At 37.3% G+C, this 21,896-nt stretch overlaps 1 protein-coding gene across 2 annotated transcripts in view; it reads left to right on the top strand.

The window, feature by feature from the left end:
* PDK3 (pyruvate dehydrogenase kinase 3) overlaps nt 1-21,896 on the top strand; it is a 61,628-nt gene that overhangs the window by 2,511 nt on the left and 37,221 nt on the right. For both annotated transcript variants that reach the window (XR_012039969.1, XM_072848643.1), the window contains exon 2: nt 19,582-19,723. Coding sequence is in view for 1 of the 2 variants with exons in the window: in XM_072848643.1 (XP_072704744.1) it covers nt 19,582-19,723 (142 nt within the window). In the remaining variant the exon portion in view is untranslated. The remainder of the gene's footprint in view (nt 1-19,581; nt 19,724-21,896) is intronic.

Here is a 21,896-nt window from a genome sequence, read left to right as displayed (position 1 = left end):
TCCGTGATCCTATGTGTTGATGGCTTTGGGTAATTTCAAGTTCTGTTGGAGACTTCAGAGGCCGAGAGGAGAAATTGGCAACAAAACGTAAGATGTTGATGCAAGAATTTTACCACTTGAGGCATGGAAAGCCTGGACAATATGCACTGTATCAGGGAGCTATGTTACTTTTACCTGAATTACCCAAAAAATAATTTGCTGGCGGCATCGGACACAAGTATTCAAGAGAGCAAATATGCCAAGCATAAGGAGCGTGATACTAAAGGTGCAGTTCAGTTGTGTTTGCCTAGCCTGACTATTTGATGGGAAGAAGACACTCTGTTTTGTAGTCAGCTTATAGAGGCTACTTAATGTCTCACTTAAAAAGAAATGGTATTTTTGTTGAGCTACATAAATGTAGTGCTTGTGTTACAAAAAGATGACTACATTTTCAACAAATGTTAAAGAATAAGCATGAAGGAGATGTGTGAATAACCCTCTCATGGCAGTCTGTGATTTTGTTGTCTGATGTACGTGTGTTTCTTGTATTAAAAAAAAAAAAGAGGAATTTGCGCTTACTGCAATTCAAGTTTTTTTTCAGAAGGATTTTTTTACTTCGTTTGGTCTTCTTTTTTGTATTGGTTATATTGGTTTAGACTAAACTGGCTTCTAAATTTGTCTCTGCAAAATCCTGGTGAGCAGGGGGACAGAAACTATATTTCTTGTGGGCTGAAGAGTCTCTTCAAACACAGTTGGTGGCAATGTATACTGACATACAGCTTAGACTTTTTTTTATTACTGATTAACAGTGTGGGTTGTGTGGAATACAGTTGTGTGCATAATGGGGCCATAGAGTCTCTATTCCTTTCCAATGATAGAAATTAATGATTATTTTAAAACTTTCTCATGTAGCTTAATTCAGTTAGTTAAACCACTATAAAAGACAGTTTGGCTGTTTAACTCACTAGTACTAAAAAACTGTGAAGTGAAACAGAAAGCAATATTTAAAGCAGTGATTTTCAGTTGGTTTTTATAGCTGGGTCCTATTTGTGTCTACGTACCATGTTCTGCCGTATGTGATTTACTTTCTGTCAAGTTTGCAGCTATCTTTGTAGTTGCCACAACTATGTAAGAGGTTACTGTGTCACGGGCTTGGGACCTCTGTCACAAACTACGAGTGCTCAGATTGTCTGTGCTGCTTTTTCCTTTTTTCTGTGTGTTCAGTTTCTGTTTGCACGCTCTTCTTGAATACTGCTCATTCAATTACTTTCTTACAAAGTGCATTTCCCAAGATTCTTGTGCAATCTTGTTCCTTTGCAAAAGAATGACCTTCTGTAACTGTGTTTTAATGTAAACAAGTTTTGACCTTGTTTAATGTTAGCATGTCATTCTAGGTTTATCCAGGCCTCCATAATTATTCTGGTCTGGAAAAAACAAAACCAAAACCATAAACAAACCCACTGACTTCAGCTCTGGAAGTTATTTTGGTAGATTTCCAAGTGCAGGCATTCCTAAATGATCCAGTCTGCTATAATTACTGAAATATATTTTCTGAAGTAAACTCCTAAGTAGAGATGTAGTTTAACATTCAGGTACATGAATCTTTGTATGCTTTTGGGGCTAGACTGTTTGGGGGAAAAAAAATGCCCATACTGGAGATCCATATTTTGTGTCAGCTTTGATACAGCATCTCGACTTAGATTTGCTTCAGCATGCAAGGCGAGCCTTAGAGGACAAAAGGTTAATCCAAAATAGCCAACAATATTCATCAGCAACTGCATACATGGGTAACCAATCGGTCATGTATGCCCGGGTCATCAGACAGGTCTGTTTGAGGAAGGTAGAGTTTCTGTGTCTATGAGTGTCCTTGCATTTAGAGAAAGACGCAAGGAGCCTCGAGCTCATTCTGGGTGCGCTACAAGCTGGCTTGATAAGGGCTAGGTGTGAGCCAAAACCCTTACAGCTGTACTGATGCTGAACTGTGCCCGAGCTAGCAAGCTCCCTGCAACTGCTTGGTTTGGGTCATGTTGGGGTACCGCAGTTGACAGTAAAGATATTAACGAATGTCTCATGAAATTAATGGTTGTACTGAAAAGGTTACTTATAAAATAATTAAGCACAAATAAAGACGGGGATGAAATATAAATTGTGTAAACCTTTGATCATGCATGAAAGAGTCATTTGAAGTTGTGCTAGTGCTATATTGTGAATCTATGCCAGTATGCTATACTCATGTAATACTCTCATTGCTACTGCACAGCTGATGGAGTGCCTGAGGCTTTTGTGAGTCTGAGGTTTGTTTCGTCAAAAACATGTACCGTGTGCTTTTGGAGCTTGTTTACTACTGAAACTATCTCGGCCAGTTGTACTTAGCTGTATTCTAGCCTTTTCTGTTTTAAGTCTCAAACCAAATGTTTTGGATGAATTTTGTAGCTGCGAGGTTAAACTTGGCTTTTGGTTAGCTCTTTGTACGTATAGGTGAAACTTAACAAAATGACGCTTACCCCTCCTTATTTGTCATATGTTAGTGTTCATATACGACATAGTTACTAATGAGTTTGGACAAAAAAAGTAATATATATACTTAAGATAGAAGATAGTGAATCATAGTGAATTCTTGTTGTGGAACCTGGCTTAGGGGATCCTGATTTTGTAGGTTACAATCAAAATATCTGTGGCAACTGCTACAGCTACTGGCATTGAAAAATTTCACAAAGGTTGTAATTTAGTAATATTACTGTACTGTGAACAGCTGAGCACGCAGCAGATAGTCACAGTGAGTGCATGCAGTTTGGGAACTGTTGTGTCCTGGGGCATATCTGGAGGAAAAGATGAGCAATGGATCATTCACAAAGTTTAGGGCTAGAAGATACTGTTAAATGATTACCTGCCATTTATTGCATGCAGATGTGTTTGGTTTTTTCTACTGCTGTCTGTGCATTGACCTTAAAACCTGATGCTTGATTTAAATGCATCTTCAAAAAAAATTTCCTCTTAACATGAATGTTAAGCATTGGTATGCTAACCACTGAATCGGATCAGAAAGATGAATGCTAGTCAGACATTAGTGTCTTATTTTCGTCTGACTGGCTTCAGCTTCCAACCAGCAATTTGGTTATAGCTTTCGTTGGTAGGTTGGGATCCTTTGATGCCTGGAATTTTTTGTACTTGTGATGGAATATTTTATCTTGATTTTTTTGTAAAGCTAAATACATTCTTTAAATGAGTTATTTCAAGCCTCGTGAAAATACCATGGAATTCACTTTTTTGGCTTTTCCAGGATTTTCAATATTACTCTTTAAAATGTGTCTGTTAGAGCTTTAAATAGAATCCTGATAGGAGTTTTGCCTAATGTTGGAATAGAATCATCTTACTACTCTTTTGTTTTTACCTTGAAAGACTATCCTTTTGTCACAGTGAAAGCTAGATTGTCTGTCTGCTTTTGTTTGTGAATTATTTTGGGGTTATTGCTTTTCTGTATTCAGTCCTTCTTCTTGTAGATCTAGGCATGGATAAAGTTTGCATTTTGTAATATAAAAAGGGGTTTTCTTTGAATGGCCTGCAGCACAGCAAGTAGCTGGAAGCCTTTTTGTGATGCAACTGCTATTATTTATAACCTGTTACTATTTACAACTCTGCCAGTCTCTGGCAGGCAGTGATCTTCCAATACTATATATAATATTGAAGGTTTTTATAAGGGCTAATATTGATTGTTGTGAAAGTCTGGAAGAGTCATTGTGGTTAGATAACTTTGTTCAGCAGACACTATTGAACTGTGATATGGTAGAGATATTTGTGTGTGTGTGTGTGAGTACTACGTAGTATTAGATCATGGTGCGCGTTTCATTTACAGAATTATCTGTATCAGTCACTTTTGGAGACTGTTTCAGGGAGTAAGTATGCTTGCTTGCTTGATAATAAATTTTTTATTTCCAGAAAAGGTTTGTTTTCAAATTTTATGCTGCTAGTTAAATCTTCGTTAGTACAGTTCTACAAAGTTCTCAAGAAAAATGTTAGCTTTGGTTTAAATTTTTAACTACTTTGATTATGCAGTAAAGGAACACTTCATTTCTATAAGTAATTGAGACTTCATATATTCTGAATTCAGTATTTTATTATAGTTATAGTAGAAATTCCATGAGTTGCTGCGGATGATCGAACTGGATCACCAAGACAGTAGATTTGGGGGGCGGGGGGATGTTGTGTAATGCTAAGCATAGGAAATTCTGCCTTCGGTAGGTGATTTGACTGGCCACTTCTTGCCTGTAAGCATAGGCTAGTAGTCTGCAAGTGAGCATCCTCCAACTGATGGGATTGATTGTTTTGTTTCGTTAAACGGCAGAAAATGTCTTAGTCTATGTTCTGTTTGTCTTTGGACTGACCAAAGGTGCTGCTGCAGTGCTCTGCCTTCAGGTGCTCGGAAAGGGAGATGATGTTACGCTGCATACGTACATGTGTGCATACGCATGTATTTTTTTTGCTGAAGCTGATGTGGCGTTGAAGCAGACAGTGGTATGTCTTCTGGTGAAAGAAAGAAGACAAGAATGCCTAATCAGCATGAAGCAGTAAACAATGTTTTGGTTTTTTGTTTTTGGTTGTTTTTTTTTTAGCAAGTAACAGAAGTGATAGAGAATACAGCTTGAGAGAAATGGGGAAGTTGACAAAACCACTTTCTGGAAGGACAAAAAGACAGGATTTGCAGTTCTTGAAGGTCTAAGAATGTTTGGGACACCTTTTTTTTTTTCCAGAAACTGGTAGAAGTTGTTGAAGTGCCTGCTTTAGACTAGATTTGGACTAATAAGGAGGTGCTTGAAAATCTGAAACTTAATTAAATTTTGATGAAAATGATAATGAATTGATAGCATTCCTTCCCCTTGGGAATGGAAGAAATGACAGCTAGTGATTTTAAAGTAGCATAACTTTTACAAGCTAAGGAAATAGGTAGATAGGGTCCTAAAACATAAGGAATATAAGAGAATCTGTCAATTTCTGAAAGAGAAATTCTGATGCAGGCAGAAGATGAGAGCGCAGTAGAGCAGTGTTAGGAATTCCAGAAATACTGTTCATTGGAAAAGAATCATATGAAAACTGGAAACAAGGACATATATCTCGGGTTGCAGTACAAATAACGGCTAAGGTGAAAAGTCAGGGAATAGAAAAGAAGAGAAAAAGATGCTGAGATAATATATAGTAATTGGGGAGAATGCTGAAGTCTAGTGTTTACTGCATTAAAGTACATAATGATAAAGACTACCAAATTAATCTTTGCTTTGATCTTCAGAAAAAGAGAAATTGTATCCAGAAACTTAAAGGAAATCACAACTCCCCCCCTGTCCGTGATACGAATTTTGGATAAGTTGAAGTATGTTTAGATCCTCTTGGCTTAGTGGGTGCCAGTAGAAGTAAGCCAATGCTGTGTTTTGTGAGTAGCTGACCACTTTCTTCTGCAAATGGGAGCACCTGGTGCAGCACAGCTGTTGCTTACAAGCTTCATGGAAATAACCGATGGTGGTGGCCCCAAGGTTGTGGAAGTTGGAAAATACACTACTTGTCCTCCTCTTCCTTTTCTTTAAAAGACATTAGAATAAGTCAGGTTGACTGAAATAGCTGAAAAAATGATAGAGGTAATAATGAAGTAATACATGGATAAGCACCAAGAGATAATAAGGTGATACAGAGACAATAAATTGTGTTGAGGCAGTCTGATTTCAAGGTTAATTTGGTGTTTGCTAAGGCAGTAGCAGTAGATGCTGTACCTGGCTTTTTATGAAGTCCCATGTGAAATTCTTAATTAAAAACCCCACAAAAACCTATGGAATAACTTTAAGATGAGATTGCTATATTGTAGATGTGCAGCGTTCTGATGGGTTGACCCTGTCCAGCAGCTGAGCACCCATGCGTGGTGCTCCCCTCCTCCCAGCCTCCATTGGGATGGGAGAGAGAATAGGAAGAGCAAAAGTGAGAAAACTTGTGGGTCCAGATAAAGACAGTTTAATAAGGAAGGAAAGAGGAAGAGAAACAAGTGATGCAAAGGCAGTCACTCACCACCTCCCACAAGCAGGCTGATGCCCAGCTGGTCTTGATGTCATGGCTATCTTGGGCAGCAGAGCCGCGTAGTTTTTTATTGCTGGGTGTGACATCATGTAATATGGAACATTCCTTTGGCCAGCTTAGGTCAGCTGTCCTGGCTCTGTGCCCTTCCAGCCTCTTACCCACTCCCAAACCTACTTGCTGGGGCGGGGGCTGAGAGCAGGAGAAAGCATGAAGGCTTTCTCTCTGTGCAAGTACTGTTCAGCAATAGCCAAAACACGGGTGTGTCATCAACACTTTTAGTCACAAATCCGAAGCCTGGCACCTTATGGGTTGCTGTGAGGAAAGCTTACTCCATCCCAGCCAGACTCAGTACATGTATTTATGAAGAACACTCCATATATACTCTACATTTCACTGGCTTTCATTGATCTTCACACTACTGTTCTGTGGACGGTGAGTAGTATTTCTCCAGTTCCCCATGGTCCAAAACAATATAATCTGTAATAGAATTTGGCATAGATTTAGGAATTGTTTTCTCTAATTCCATAGTTGCTATATTACAGCAGCTTGTCTTGATGCCAGTTATCCTTAATATATTAGTGTTTTTTAAAAGCCACCTTTTCCCCAAAATTGCTAAAGTATTTTATAGGCTGCTACCTGTCCATTTTAAAATACGTTTATGATTTTGTGTGTTCCTGGAATCAGTTAAATGTAATTTTTCTTCTTGGAATAGTAGGTTGAAAGGACAGATTAGGGCACTGAACTGTGACCCTGAGAGAGACAATTTTTCTCCTTTTTCTGATTCTTTGTGTGTTATAAGAGACTATTATATTGACCCTTTTTTTCCTCTGAACCTTTCTATGTAAATGTGACATTGTCTCTTACATGTTTCTTTGCCCTGTTTGTTTAAATTATTTTCTTTGCTTGGGAAGAGGCTACTTTTACTCTGTGTGTGTGTGTGTATATATATATATATAAAAAACAGTCACATTAGTTTGTATTCAATGTAAAATAAGTAACAGTATTATAAATACTTTCACTGACTTAATTCCTTAAAATAATACTTGTTCAAATTTTAGTTGATATGTTTCAGAATTAGGTTTAAGACTGTGTAAATAGAGAAAGAGGCAAAGTTAAAAAGTTACAAAATGACTTTTTGCTAAAAATAATTTACATTTTAATTGCTACTTCTTTGTTTTAGCCCTTGTTTATGCTTTTCTTAAAGGTTTTATAGACTGGATAAATACATCCAAACCTGGTAACTAGCAGTGGCATAGGGGAATCCTGTAATCTTTTTTGCAATGTGGTTTGTTAATCATCAAAAGCATTTTGTAACAAGATGGTTAACAGTCTAATACACTTCTAATACATTTCACCTCACTGAGACTCAAGGGAAACTGGACCATGTGGTATTGGCAGTATTTTTATGTAAATGGTATTAACTATGTGAGTCTTTGCTTATAAATATTAATTTTATTTATGCTGGAGATTTGGAATATCTTTCCCTTTGGCATGTTGACAGGGACTAAAGGATAAAGCAGAGATTTGTATTTTTCTGGAACAGTTAGTGGGAATTATGGAAGTCTTCCATAAAGGTTAGGGAAGAAGTTGTTGGAGCTTAGGGAGAGTGTTAAAAAATTGGAATATCTAATAATAACCTTCAATGTGAAATAGATCTTCAACTTTTATGGGAGGGAAAGGTGATTATAAGCTCAAAGGAGCAAAGTTAAGTCTTTTCTGGCCAGTTTATTGTAACAGAATCTGATCAGAGAGCAACAAATGGGGAATGAAGTTTCTTTGGCTTGGTGTTTTAAGCCTCATCTACATTTAAAAGAAAAAAGTTTTAAATTTGTTTTAAAATTTCGAGTCTCACCAGAACAAAACACTAAATCTGTTTTGTCCAGGATCTCCTGTTTGAAAGCCACAGAGCCCCTTTGCAGTGTAGGCCGGGGTTGATGTGCTGCATGGTATGTGCACCTCTTTCCTGCTCTCGGACTATTTCCTGCTTAGGTCTCAGGAGTGTTAGTGGAAGAGGAGCTGATGTAGTCTGAAGCACCACTTTTTTTTAGAGGCTCCTTCCGCTTGGTTAGGGAGGGAGTCTTTGGGGTGTATGGGTAGCTCTAGGATCAGGAACCTGATCTGGGCCATGGTTTCTCCAAAGAACATTTTGGGTCTTTGCCTGTCATGTACTGTGGGGAGTGCCTGTGGTATGGGCAAGACAAAGCTGAACTGCTAAAATGATTCATCTGACTTCCAGCCTACTCCAAAATGTCCTAAGGAAAGACAACCTTGGGCCTATGTGAATTAGTCTAAAAAGTAATACAGCCTATAGGTAATTGCTTGAGCACCTCTGCGTTAAACTTTATAGATCCTTTTGATTACTGTGCTTTCTCTTGGCAAATGCTTTAAAATACTCAAAGTTATTTCACTAGAACTGAGTGGTAAGCAGTTAAATATTAGTTTTAAATCAGAGAAGCTTATTTTAAAAACTGATGCTTTTAGTTTGGGTTGGTTTATATAATACGTAGTACTGGTTTACAGCTTTTACAAGTGGTTGTCTGATAAACCATTTATCTTGAGACACACACAGACATCTTCCCTTGAGTCCTTTCAGTGAACGGAAGGCTGTGGCTTTAAGAGTTACAATTGATGATTGCAGTTTGACTAAGACTTGATAGATCTACAGTGTCTTGTACATCTGTTAATTCCTTCTGTTTATCTGTTCCAGTTCAGTAGTAAGTTAAGCTGCTTTCCAGCACAGTCAGTTTCATTTGGAGGACCATTTACTTGAAACAGGCTTACTGGAGTTCTCAAGTTACGTATTGTAACTTATTACATTATTATTACTATGTAATTTATTATTACATTAGTGCATAGGTAATGTAATAGTAAATGTAATGATTTTGTCCATGTTGAGCTGTTCAGTTGTGCTAATGCCAGCTGTCTGACATTTTGTCCTTAGCCTGCATTTATGTGAAAATGTGAACTGACTTTCTCTTGGCACCAGTGGTATTCATCTGTATGGCCGTAGTAATTAATACAGATAGGACATAAACAAGCTGACTCTTTCAGAGATTTTGGAAGTAAGCGGAGATAAGTACATTTTTTCTCTGTAAAGAGTGGTAATACTTATTTAGTTTTGAACTTCTTAAGTTGAAGTCTAGACCTTTGGCTTGTCAATGGGATTTGGTCTGATAATTTAGACAGCAGAATATAGGCTAATGCATTCTCATTAGTGAATGGTGTCCTGACTTTCTATTCCAAAGGAAAATTTAAATGCTGCGGTTGGCTTGGCAGTCACAGAGTGCTTGAATCTGTTGTTAGTTGAATTGTATAAATCAAAAATGGTTTATTAAGCTCAACTGTTTCTGTACTTCAGCTCTGGTAATTTATCCATATGCTGTGTCACATGACTTGGAAAGTTTAACTGGAAAGCTAACTAGCATGCGAGCCTGCTAGTTTGGATTGCACTTAGCAATGAAATGGCACAGAGTGGAAATCAATGGTCGTACAGTGTTAACAAGTAAATTCTCATCTATGAACATAAGTAATTTAGATTGAGAAGACTCGGTGTACCTCTATCAGTGTGCTTTCCCTTAGACTGCAAAAGTGCAACTAGTAATGGGAATTGGACTGAAGAACAGAAACAAGTTACGTGGGAAAGCTTACTTGCAGACTTTAATTGCTCTGGCTTTAGCTGGTTTTCTGGCAGTAGTTGTTTAACAAAACTTAATTGTTCAGACTTCATAAAAGTGATATGTTTGTGATAAAAGTGATAGTTCAGTAAGATCTAAAAATATTTTCCTTAATTCTTCAAGTTTCATTTTTTGAAACTTCAGAGTTTCTCCAGTTTCCTTACTGACATAGAATCAATCTCTTAATATGCTGATCATATGTGCCCAGTGAAAGCATGTTCTTAAAACAGGGCACTTGAATGAAAAAATTGTAGGTGTTGGTGGAAGTAGCCTTAGAGAGCAGTGATGGAACTTGGGCTGAAGCTTACGTCTGGGATGGCTAAAAACAGGCTAAAAAAAGGTTAGTGTGGGCCAGATCTTTAAATTTGGCCATCTGCTGGCTACCTGTGTTGGAACAGCTGTACAGGTTGTGGTTGCTGTCCTGTAGCACAACGTGGTAGGTTGGAAAAGGGAATCCCATTTCAACACACAGCTTTCTTAGAGGCAGCCTGTGGTAGAGAGTGAGAGTCAGCATCTCCAGTTATGTTGTGTGTGTTCTTTTTCCCTTTGTTTCATCATTTTCATTGGGTTTTATGAAGCCTTGTCTTTTACCAAACAAACCAACCCTGTATGCTTTTTGTGGGATTGGTGTTTTTAGTGGTTGGTGAGATAAATACCTAGAGATTATGATGAAAATGTCTTTATTTCTATTGGGGAATAGGAATGCTTTTGGAGTTGAGGTTGTTCGGGTTTTGGGTTTTTTCGTTGGTGTTTTGGAGTTTTTTTGTAGCCACATTTATTGGGGCTGCGCAAGCATAGCTTGTTTGCCTTTTAATATATAGCCCATGCTCCTGAAATGGTGTATAATCAGTGGAATTCATCAATCCTTCTTTAGTTCTGTTTTCCTAGCTTCAGCAGCAAGTTATTAGCCTTTGCTCAGTCCGTTCTGATGCCTTGATCTTTCTGCATATTCTTTTGAAGATTTCTCCATCCCTCTGCTTCACTTCTTTGTTTATTTTGTTTGCCTGCACAGGAGCTAAAAAGTATTCTGGAAGCTCGAGAGAAGAGAGTAGATACAGTCGATCACTCCTGCCTTCCCGTCTTTCTTCCTTTATTTTGAAGAAGTAGTAGTAGTTGTTTCACAGGGATAGGAGGTGAAAGGCTTCTGATCTTGTTTTTGTGGATTCTGAATGGAGTCCCTCCTCTCAGACATACAACAGGTGGGACTTTGCTGCTTTTGAGTCTTAAAGTAGTGTGATATCCAATGTCTCAGCTTGGTGTTAGATACATAGTTAATGGGGAGAACTAGACTTCTGGGCGCAGTGAAAAGACTAAAAAGAGCACTTAGTTTCTTCTTTTCCTGTCTCCTCTGACAGATAAGTGTTAATACTCAGAAATTACTGATGCTTTTATGGTGTGACCCCAGCAGTCCAGCACCTGCTAGGAATGTGACAGCCATGTTAGGTTTTCAAAGCAGGTGACTTGGATCATCATTATGAAGGACTACTACTGCAGTCTGTTCTCAAATGGGTATCTCATGAATGTGGGAATCTGGCAGCTGAACTGAGAGCATTTGATAATGTTCTGGAGGAACCAGAGTTCATGGTCTCCTGCTGAGTTTCTGCCCTCTTCTGCAGCAAAATTGAGGTTTGTGTACAGCCTTCTGTATGGAACTAATCCTTTTGTAATCTGAATCTTGGACAGCAATTCATAGAATTTGCCAGAATCGAATCAGGGTCTGCTGCATGTCTGTGAATAGCCTCTATATAGTTTGTGCCTCTTGTTGCAGGAGCCAGAACAAAAGTTTTCTCTAGGTCCAGCTTTGCAACAGTTGTCTAATTCCGTCACTGCAATGGAAGGAACTGAAAAGATACTGGTTCAGAGGGAGCACTGTGATGAATGTTCATTCCTTCCAATTGAAAAATACTTTTTTTTCCCCTACATGCTACAGGCATGTGATCCCTAGAGCCTGAGTGGGCCTTGTTATCAATGTTACATTTGTTTTCCATTTCTTAGCACTATGGGGTAAAAGGGGAAAGAGAAAAACAGGGAAGAGATGAGTAAATGTTCAGAGAAGAGTTGAATCCCAGAGTGGGGAAAATAGATTAGTAGAGGAAACTAGATTAGTAGAGGAAACTGTCTCAAGTAGAACTCTGCTTTCTGAATTTCCTTTGGTCCTTTGAAGGTCCACCAGTGATAATATTGATGTACGACCCCTGAAATGTTCCACTTTTGATCTTTTCCCATCTGATGGTATTGCATTTAGAAGACCTAATGCATTCAAGCCTGCTTTTGTGACTTGCGTTACCTTGAAGCTTCTGCATCATGTTTTATTTATATGTTTTCTTATCCTTTTTTTCTCCTCTGATACCTTTCTAATTGAATAAACGGCATGATTTATTTTTGGTGGAAATGTCTAACACCTTTTTACATCTAAGAAAATTGATTTTGATATTAAATGCCACCTTCTAGGTGAACTTTTTATGAAATCTTAATGTCTTACTGTCTTATTTAAGTAAGTTTACCTATATTCTCAACTTAAACTTGAGCAAGGACAGTCAAATCAGTTCTTCAGGTGTGTCATACTTCACTGCATAAGCAAATCCACCATAATTTGGAGACACTCTCTCTCTCTTGTGGATGGTGACCATTCGAAATGCGGCAATGTTTGTGTAGGTACCATTCCCACTGTATTGTTGCAAACCCTGGCTTGTTTCTGTCATATGTAAGGCTGTTACATGGAAGGTTGTCTATTGAATATTCTTCACTGACCTTAGTTTGATGTAAAGTCCAGGAGATCACTGCTTAGATCCTTGTTTGACTAATGTATCTTCTCATTTTCACTATGTTGAAGGCTGTATCTGTTGTCAGTCTGTTACATTGACTTGTACTTAAACGAGAGTCTCAAGATTGACATCACAATCTCTCTTTGGTGCTAGTTTTGAACTGAAGATTTGAAGGTAGCAGAGAGGAGACCATGAATATGCTTTTCTATATGGGTTTTGTATAGGGTGACTGACTAGCCCAGACAGGTAAGATTGTTGAGAAGATTGAAGATGGTAGAGCATTTATTAAACAACCTCTTTTGTTAAACCTTTATAAAGACCTACTGTGGTGACACTTGACATTTCTTTCAGTTTTTGTGCTAGGTACGCATGCAGTAGTAATAATTTGAAATAATTTTAAGATTACTTCCTTCACAAATATCTTGCTTTTTATTGCTATTTTTCTGCCAAAGTAACTTAATTTACGCAATCTATGCTGCGTTTTTATTAACTCTTGACTTGCTTCAGAGTTCTCACTTTTTGCTTGTTTCTCTCCCTGTGTGAAACTGCACTGCTTTCTTTTTGCAGGTGATTAACAAGATACATGGTGATCACTTTCTTCCTCTTGGGTCATGAGAGAATTAGGGCTACAAAGAATGTTAGGCAGTGTTCAGTCTAATCTTCAGTTCAGAGACTGAATCAACTAGCTTAGTGTAATTTTGAGCAGATGCCTAACTTCACTAGTAAAAGAGATGGCAAAAAAGCAGAGCAGGTTGCTTGCTGTCTTTTACAGTGTTTACCATCAGGAAGTTTCTTTCAAATTATGACTTGAATCTTCTGCAGTTTGAGTCTAATGCTTGTTTGGTCCTTGATGGACTAGGTTACTGCTGTCTCCTCTGTAGTGAACTGTATGGCTTTGAAGAGTGTTGCTGCATTCTTTATCTATTTCTTCTTAGGTAAATCCAGTCAGATTCATGAATTCCTTTGTCACAGACTCTTTTACTGTTGTGGTCATCTGGATTTCTGCTTGGTCCATCTACCTGTTTAGAAGATGCTCAGAAATTGATGTAATTTACCAATGTTGAGTAGAGTGGGTTATTTCACATGTGCTTTTCCCTCATCCTCTTTGGTCAAATTCTGGGTTAAGTTGTAAGCACCATAGGTGTGATCTGGGAGTTTCTTAACCAGCTTGAAAGTATAACTTTCATTAAGAAGAGTAAAAATCTAAAGATAATCTAGCCTCTTGACCCTGAATTAAAATCTAGTCCCTTAGAAAACAGAATTACTTTATAGGGTTGTTTTCTACCATGAAGAGTAGTATGGGGCTGCTTTGTTCCCTGCAGCAGAGTAGACCCTATAGCAAAGAGGTAGTATGCTGTGTGGTTTGTTCTTTATATTGCCTTAATGTGATACTCCTCATTGAAGGAAACCTGTTTCAGTGCCTGACTTAAGAATTTGGTCTGCACAATTTTTCTACTTAAAGCAACAAAACTGAATTATAGTTCAATTTAAATCAAGTATTGCTGTATTACAGACACTGGAAAATAAATGTTGATGGTGTAAAACTGTGAACCCTATATATCATGTGATGTCTTTCCTTTTTTCTTGGCTTTGTGGATAAGAAGTGTTTCACTTTGAGTCTTCTAATATTTCCATTTTCATTTTTTTAAAAGCACACTTCTAAAGAGATCTATTTGCTTTGTCTGTTTCTGGGTATATAAATGTTTATATATGAAATAAAAGGGATGCTGTCCACTAGAATGTCCTTTTTTGGCTGTTCTGCCTGCATTAAACATTGATTATCAAGTTGGGCATGAGTTTTAATGAAGTATAATTAATTCTAGAGATTACTCGCATACTTAATGAAAGGGTCAAATTTGCAATGTCAGTAATATATCTGTCCTTCATTCTTCACAAGGTTGTTAACAAAGCAGAATATTGCTTAATTCTTCTGTGGAACTCTGTCAGAGTTTTATCTTCACAAAAATCAATGCAGAACTTGTGAAAACTGAAGTAATTGCATTCCTGATGCACTGTTCTGAAAAGGTTTTCTTTTCCTAATGCAGAATCTTAGGTGTCTGACAGCTTACGTACCTGAGAAATGGTATTTAAAATCTTTAACAACTCAACAGTTTGAGATGAGAACAGTTATTCCTGATGGATTTGTATACCTCCAAAAGTGTGGGGTGTCTTTCCTTATTCTTTATTTTTGCCATTAATATGTTCAGGACTAGCTAAACTATGCAATGAAATTCTGTTGGCTTTTGAAAGGATCTGAAGACTTGGACTGTTGTTCTGTGTTCTCACAGGCAGAAAGATATTGGAGGGTGATCTGTTAACACAGCTTACTGAAACATTTCCAATAGATATGTAGCTAGGAACAGTCAATTCAAGAAACAGGATTCAGACTCTTTGGTAAGCTGTAGAGGATCCAAGACTTCCAGGTGCTGTGGTTTCTTGGGCATTCTCTCCTTTCTAGTATTTCTAATCTCTCATACATGGCATTGGGAACTTCAAACTCTTGCTTGAGTTGATGTTTCTTTCATGGGTATAGTGTAGCATGCAGGCCAATCCACAAATCAGAAGTGCTGATATTGGAAATCTACGCAGCTGCCAGTTTAAGGAAATAATTTTTTAGCTGTTTCTCTTGAAATGAAAATCTTCGCTAACTTCTGACTTGCAGAAAAGTTTCAGTATCTTGAATTATCAGTCCAAAACTTCTAATCTGTTTTAAGATCTTTAAAAAACCAACCAAACAAAATGCTTTAAAATTTTCTCAAATGCTTTACTTTTACGTATTAAAACCGTAAGTTGAACAAATAACTTTTTGTTGTGCTCATTTGTTACTAGTGCTTGAAATCTAAATTTAAGTATCTGACAACTAAGCAGAAGTACATCATATACCATTACTGAGTCTGTAGAAAGAAACTGCTATGCTGTCTCAGCAGATCAGTCTTCATTTAAAGAAAATGAATATATATTTGTATTGAAACACTCTTTAGGATGAAATGTTAACCTAGCCTTTATTCAAATAACTCAAACTCAGCATGAATATAAAAGTTGCACAGAAATCCTTAGTTATTAAAGGTGTAATATTTTAATGGACACACATCCAGCTTTCAGAGAAAGTTGAATCTAAAACTTTGAAAATGTCTTTGGTGGTGGGTTAGCTATTTTTAATTTGAACATACTAATTTTACTTAGAAAAATGTAGATGGAAAGCACTAGTAAAGATGAGACAAAAAAGAACCCTAATTAATCACTCATGGTTAAATAATAAGGAGTAGTGGACTATAGAAGTGAAGGCAAAGGCCTTGCCGTAGGTTTAATATCAAGGCGGGAATGCTGCATGGATAATCGTATTACAAACTTTTCTGTCTCTAGCAGCATAGATTCTATTTTGTCATTAGCTGAACAGTGAGGTCCCACTTCCCCACCTTGGAGCTCAGAGTCTATTGCTGGCCATTGGTGGCAGGATGGCTGTTCTGAGGTGGACCCCACAGCTTTTTGTTTCTTCTTAAGTCTTGAATGCTTTTCCTATTTATATCCTGTCTCTGGAAGAAACTTATGTACAGTATTTATCCAGTAGTTGCGCTGATGTCTGTAGGACTACTCAAGACAGTAAAATTAGAAATAAAATATGTATGTGGAGCTTATTTTTATGCCAGTGATCCTCACGTTGCATCTTCTGAGCAGACTCTTCTGCAGTATTCCTATAGTTCAGTGATTCAGTGATTTGTAGGTGAAAATTCATGACTCCTCAGAGTTAAAAATGAATGTTAATTTCATATAATTTTACAAGGTAGCATAAAGCTGTATTTGCAACGCATTGCTTCAAGTATAAAAGCAGTGGGCCTTCTATTAGTAATTTGTAACAAAAGCTGTACTCCTAGTATATTATAATGCCATGCTAGCATTATACTTCCATGTCATTACATTCTGCCTTGAAGTCTGCTGCTACCATTGGTCTTCAGTGCACCATAATTAAACAACTCTGACACAGCACCGCCTGTTTTTGGAAATAAAGCTAAACACAGTCCTGGATACCTAGTGCAGTGTAGTCTGCACTAGGGCATAAGATTACTGTATTCTTTCTTCCATTTGAATTCATACAAAGGTAAGCAGATAATTGTTTTATACAGTTGTATTATTGAGTAACTTATTGGGGGCTGCAGTATAATTCAAGGAGAGATTATTCACAAGTTTCACTTTCACTTTAACCCTGAGAAAGTGATTTCAAATTCCCTTGAACTGAAACTGACGGATTTAAACTGTCTTTAGCCTATGGTGTTTAAGACAAAAGCCTGACTCTGGCAATGTGTATTGACCCAGCTGGAGTGATCACAAAATCAAGAAAGAATGCTGTATATTTTGAAAAAAGATGTAATGAATAAAGCAAAAATAAAGCCAATCTATGAAAAAAAAATATCTGACTGTAGGCTAAACCTGCAAAGGTGGCATTACAGGTTACTAGAATGCTGTTTGTGGAAAGACCTTTAGAACTTAGACTTACTTGTGTATGATAAATTAGACTACGAAAATACCTAACTTACAGATTCAGATTTTAGTTTCTGTACTTAGTAGGATGCCCCTCATTTTTATGAATGTGGTTGTACAGGCATTGCTGTGAGGAACAGCAGCCAAGGAGCAACCGTTAGGATGCAGTATACTTTTTGCTTTGGAAGCTGGAGGATATCTAATTATTGCTCATCCTAGTGAATAGCCATTCTCTCTTCCCATGCATGCGCTGTTTGGCAAGCAGATAACTGACCTTATGCTAGAAGCTGAAGCAACTCTGTGGAGGCTCTCAGATAAATTGCATACAGGGAAGCAGCTGGTATTCTGACTGCATGCCCCAAACCAAAAATATGTACTGAAGTTATGGTGAAGCAAGCCTTCAAGCTAGGCAGGCTTGAAACAGAACTTCGTTTCTTTTTCCTGCACTGAGCATGCAAAGGGACCCCAAAGGGCTCTGTACCTAAAACGTAGCCGTACATTAGAACACGGCAACTCCTTAAAAAGAGACAGTTTAGAACTGCTGGGGTGAGACAGATTGAATAGAGATGTGCCCTTGCTCATGGTCTCTTCTGCCAGTCCTGCTTTCCAGTCTAGGAGTTTTTGTTGTCTGCCTTGCACAAACCCAGGGACTGTGTCTGTGAAGGGCTCCCATGCCCTTTCACAGACTCCCGCAGGCTGTGTGGGTTCTTGTTCACCATTTTGTCATTCTCTGTCTGGGCTGTCTTTCATTCCTTTTGCTTTTTATTGCCTAGAAAATAAGTAAACTTGCTCTCAGTCACTCTTGGGAAGAAGTAGTTGTTGTCTTTGTTCCTGAGAGTTTTTCCAGCCCAGAAGGTGTAGGGTGAGCTAGTCAGTGTCTTTCCTGCTGTCCAGCCACAGTCTTCCTGAAGACCTACTGTATACAATGACTTGTGAACAAACAAGTGTCTATCCTCTATTGTAGGTGAACTGGTATCTAACTTAATTGAAGGATTGCACTCTGAAATCATTACTCTGCTTCACAGAAAACAACAATGTAATGTCTTGTTTCCTTTGTTTAATTTTGACAGGATGTGTGTATTTGTAATTGAAGATGTGAAAATGCAAATAAGTAAAATACGTCTAGATGTTTGCTGGGAGAACAGTAATAGAATTGCTGACACTAACAGAATTTAATGATTCACTGATTGATGATACCTAAATGAGCAAGAAAAAAGGGAAACCCTAATCCTTCCTGCATATTCCCCCAAGCTTGTGTTACAGTTTGGGAACTAATCCATCAATGCATGTTACCTATGCAAAGAAGGTGAAAACTCTGCTGTTCAGCTGATTATAATGGGACTGTCTTAAAAAGTATCACCTTGATTGTGCTGGTTGCATTGTACTTGAGTCTTTCAAATTGCAAATATCAGTGATTATGTGCCTAGCATTGCTTTTAACACTTTCTGGTTTGCTTGAACATAACTTATAGCTCTTGTATTATGCCTTCAGTCACAAATTTTGCAGGCGGTTGTACTGGTTATCATCACAAAAGACATTTGCTGTCTTTCTAGACAAAAGCAGAATACTGACTGTTTGTTACAAGTAAAACATGGATTTTTTTTTAAATTTTATTTTAATTTACCTGGACTCTTTAGAAATTAGTTATGGTGGGGAGTTCCCCTGCTTGTGAAACACTGCAAAATACAAAAAAGTATGTCAAGTCAGGTCTGATCTTCCATCTGAACTATTTGAGCAAGAGCCTTAACATCTTATACTTTCAAATATTTGTAGTTAAAGTTTTATAGGTATCTCCAGTAACTAGTTTAGCTTAAGAATGCTATTAGTCATGTCAGTCTTCTGGTTCGTGAGGGTGGCTCCAGAGAATTATCACTGTTCCAACTAGGTCTGCAGCAAAGTATTGTTATTTTGCTGGATCCCTTTTATTTGCTTTCTGGCTTTTTATTTTATTTTATTTTCAAAATATTGTGCTGGATAAAAACCTGTTTTAAATGTGAAAGTCCAAGATAATCTCAGCTGCAGCTCTTCCGAGTGGGAATGTGGTGATGAGCACTGCACTTTCCTTCCAGGTGGCTAGTGAGCATCTTGTAGGCTAGTCCCAGGAGGGATAATGGCCTTTGCTGGTCTCTCCAGGTGCTGCGGAAATGTTTAAGTACTTAATAGGTTTGAAGAGCTTGTGACATGAAACGTCAGCCAGCTGTTGCCATTCTGATTTGTCCCTGTGTTTTCACTCTTTACCCTCCATTACATGTGTGGTGCGCACTTTTTAAAAGCTCACTTTAGTAGAAAAGTCATACTGATAAAAGCTGGTATTTTGGGGTCTTATTTCCAGCTAATATCAAGTCTTTGGTATTCGATGATTTTTATTTATAGGATGAGAGATTTTTATTTATAGGACGGAGGATGAGATGATGCGAAATGAGGAAGAATGTCAGATAAAAGGGGTTAAGCTCTAGGAAAGTAAAAGTATAATATGTGTCTTGGGAGTGAGAGGGAAGTGAAGGTGGGTACTGAAATAAATTATTTTTAAACTGTTTTTGTTTCCACAAGTGATTTTTTAATCTTCTAGCACTGGGAAGTCTAAAATTTGATCTGCTGCAATGGACGTCTGTGTTTCTCCTTCCTTCTAACAGGTCGTGACAATGCATGTGAGAAGACTTCATACATGTTTCTGCGGAAGGAACTTCCTGTGCGACTAGCTAACACCATGAGAGAAGTCAATTTGTTGCCTGATAACTTACTTAACAGGCCTTCAGTGGGGCTAGTACAGAGTTGGTAAGTTAAAAAAAAAAAAAGGATTGAAAAATTAGTGTAAAACTAACACTATATGTGTTGCTTTACTTGCAACTCAGCTCAAATTGTCTTGAATTGAAGTCTGTTTTCTGCCTTGAATTGTTTATAATGCATGTTTCTTGCCAAATGAAGTTTCATTTTCTTCTGTCTAATGTTAAGTAAATACTCTAATATGGATCTTAGAGATAAGAATTTGTAAGTTAGTCTTGTAAGTTAGTAAAAGCATACTGTTGTCTCCCAGATAATTAGAATCAGTCAGTAACTTCCAAGAGCAAGCTTTTTAAATATTCCTTACTGTATTTCACCCATGACTTCTTGAAATAGCTGTTCTTTCTCCTTATTCTTCCTTTGTCAAAAATACTGAAAGAAAATTTAAACTTCATCTGTTCTTCTCATTGCTAAATCTTTAAAAACATAACCTGGTATTCAGTGGAAATTATGGACAAAAATTACGGGACAAAAATCTGGTGTTGTCCAGTAAGTAACGTTCTCCATTGTGATAACTAGTGTATAACCAAAGTGATTCAAAATCCTGTCATCTTTTCCACAGTAATTAATTTCTAGCCTACTTCCATGTTCAGTGATGTTTGGAGACTACTGCCTTGTATATATTAAGCTCTAAAAAATTTTTGGTCATGGGGTATTTATTGTCTCTCTACCTGCAAATACTTGATCCAAAGAATTTATGTAAAAATGTCTTTGCAGTGTGCAACAAACTTCCCTTTGTGAATAACAGCTTATCTAACTGTAACAGCAACTAATATTGTAGGCTTCTGTTAAGTTCAGTCATAGGCTTTGATCCAAGAAATTCCACATTGACTGTACATTGACTGCTGGGTTTGGTCTCATATTTATCAAGCTTCAGACTTGGAAAATATAAATTACAATATGTGATATTGTGTACTTTAGTTTAAGTATGTTTGTCTGTGAAAGGTAATAGTAGCTGTCTTGATGACCACTTCAAACGTAGTGATTAAGTGCTTCAAATAAATGTAAATGCTGTGGAGCCACACAATAACAATCACTTTGTGGTTAAGTGGCAGCTTGCAAGGTTTGTAGGCTCATATCATCTGTCTGATGTTACCGGAAGCTGTTATGCCAAATAGGAAAGAGTGGATAATATGCAGGCCTTTTAGGCTTTTTCTAATCTAGATGACTTGTGAAGCTGTCTTTAGTGAAATGTGGACAGAGAGGTAAATGAGGAAAAGGAAATAATTTTTCTGGAGTGACTCTGCAGCATAATTCTTCTAGTCCAAATATACGTTCTGTGGCATATACTTCTGCCCTGCTAACACAGAGAAATCAACATTTGGATCACTTCTGGCAAAGGAGCTGAATGGGTGTTTAGAGTGGATGCCCCCTTCACAATTTTTGCTTAGAGGTTTGAGGACTCATGGGATGACTTTTACAGCTACAATAGATACTGCTGATTTAAAAAAAAAAAAAAAAATTAGTCTCGAGTGTATTAGAATATAAAATGACTGTAAGATACTTGTCCAAATCGTCTATTTTATATGATAATGTTATTTGCAGTATCACAGCTGTAGACTGAGTTTTCTGTTAAATGGGCCAAAATATCAGACTTCAATGTGATGAAGAAGCTCAAGTGGACATCCAACCCAGAGATGGAAGTTTGAAATCAAAATGTTTGTTGTAGTGTTCTTCTGATTTTGATCCTTAGTTAACTAACAGTTTTCGTGGAAAGGAATATCTTCACTGAGATTATATAAGAATATTTTGGTGATCTTATGTCAGAAGTAACAAAAGTAACTGTAGCATGTTGTTTCCCTGATTATAGGTATGGACTTTAAAGAGCTTATTTCTTATTTTTCTGTTTAGAGGTTTTTAATTGCTTTTTTTAAACATTTACATGTAGATTATAAGTCCTAGTGATATACTGGTGGTGAACATTGGGCAAAATTTACTGTATCTGTTAGCTTCTAAAAAAGACCAAAACAAAACAGTTTTATTAACTTCATTGTGAATGACCTTGAGTAGTATGCAGCTATGCTGATAGCAAGTTTTGAAACATTTATAATTTCTTAACCTAAAATTTAGACATATCTAGAGAGAGAGAGTCCTGAATAAATAAATAGAAATTTAGCTGTTCAGCTGTTTTGTGAACTTGTAAAATGAAGAGACCTCTTCTTGATGC

The sequence above is a fragment of the Ciconia boyciana genome, chromosome 1 (genome assembly GCF_034638445.1).
Source record: "Ciconia boyciana chromosome 1, ASM3463844v1, whole genome shotgun sequence".
NCBI lineage: Eukaryota > Metazoa > Chordata > Aves > Ciconiiformes > Ciconiidae > Ciconia > Ciconia boyciana.
Note: the sequence above shows the minus strand (reverse complement) of the source record. Positions and strands in the feature narration are given on the sequence as shown.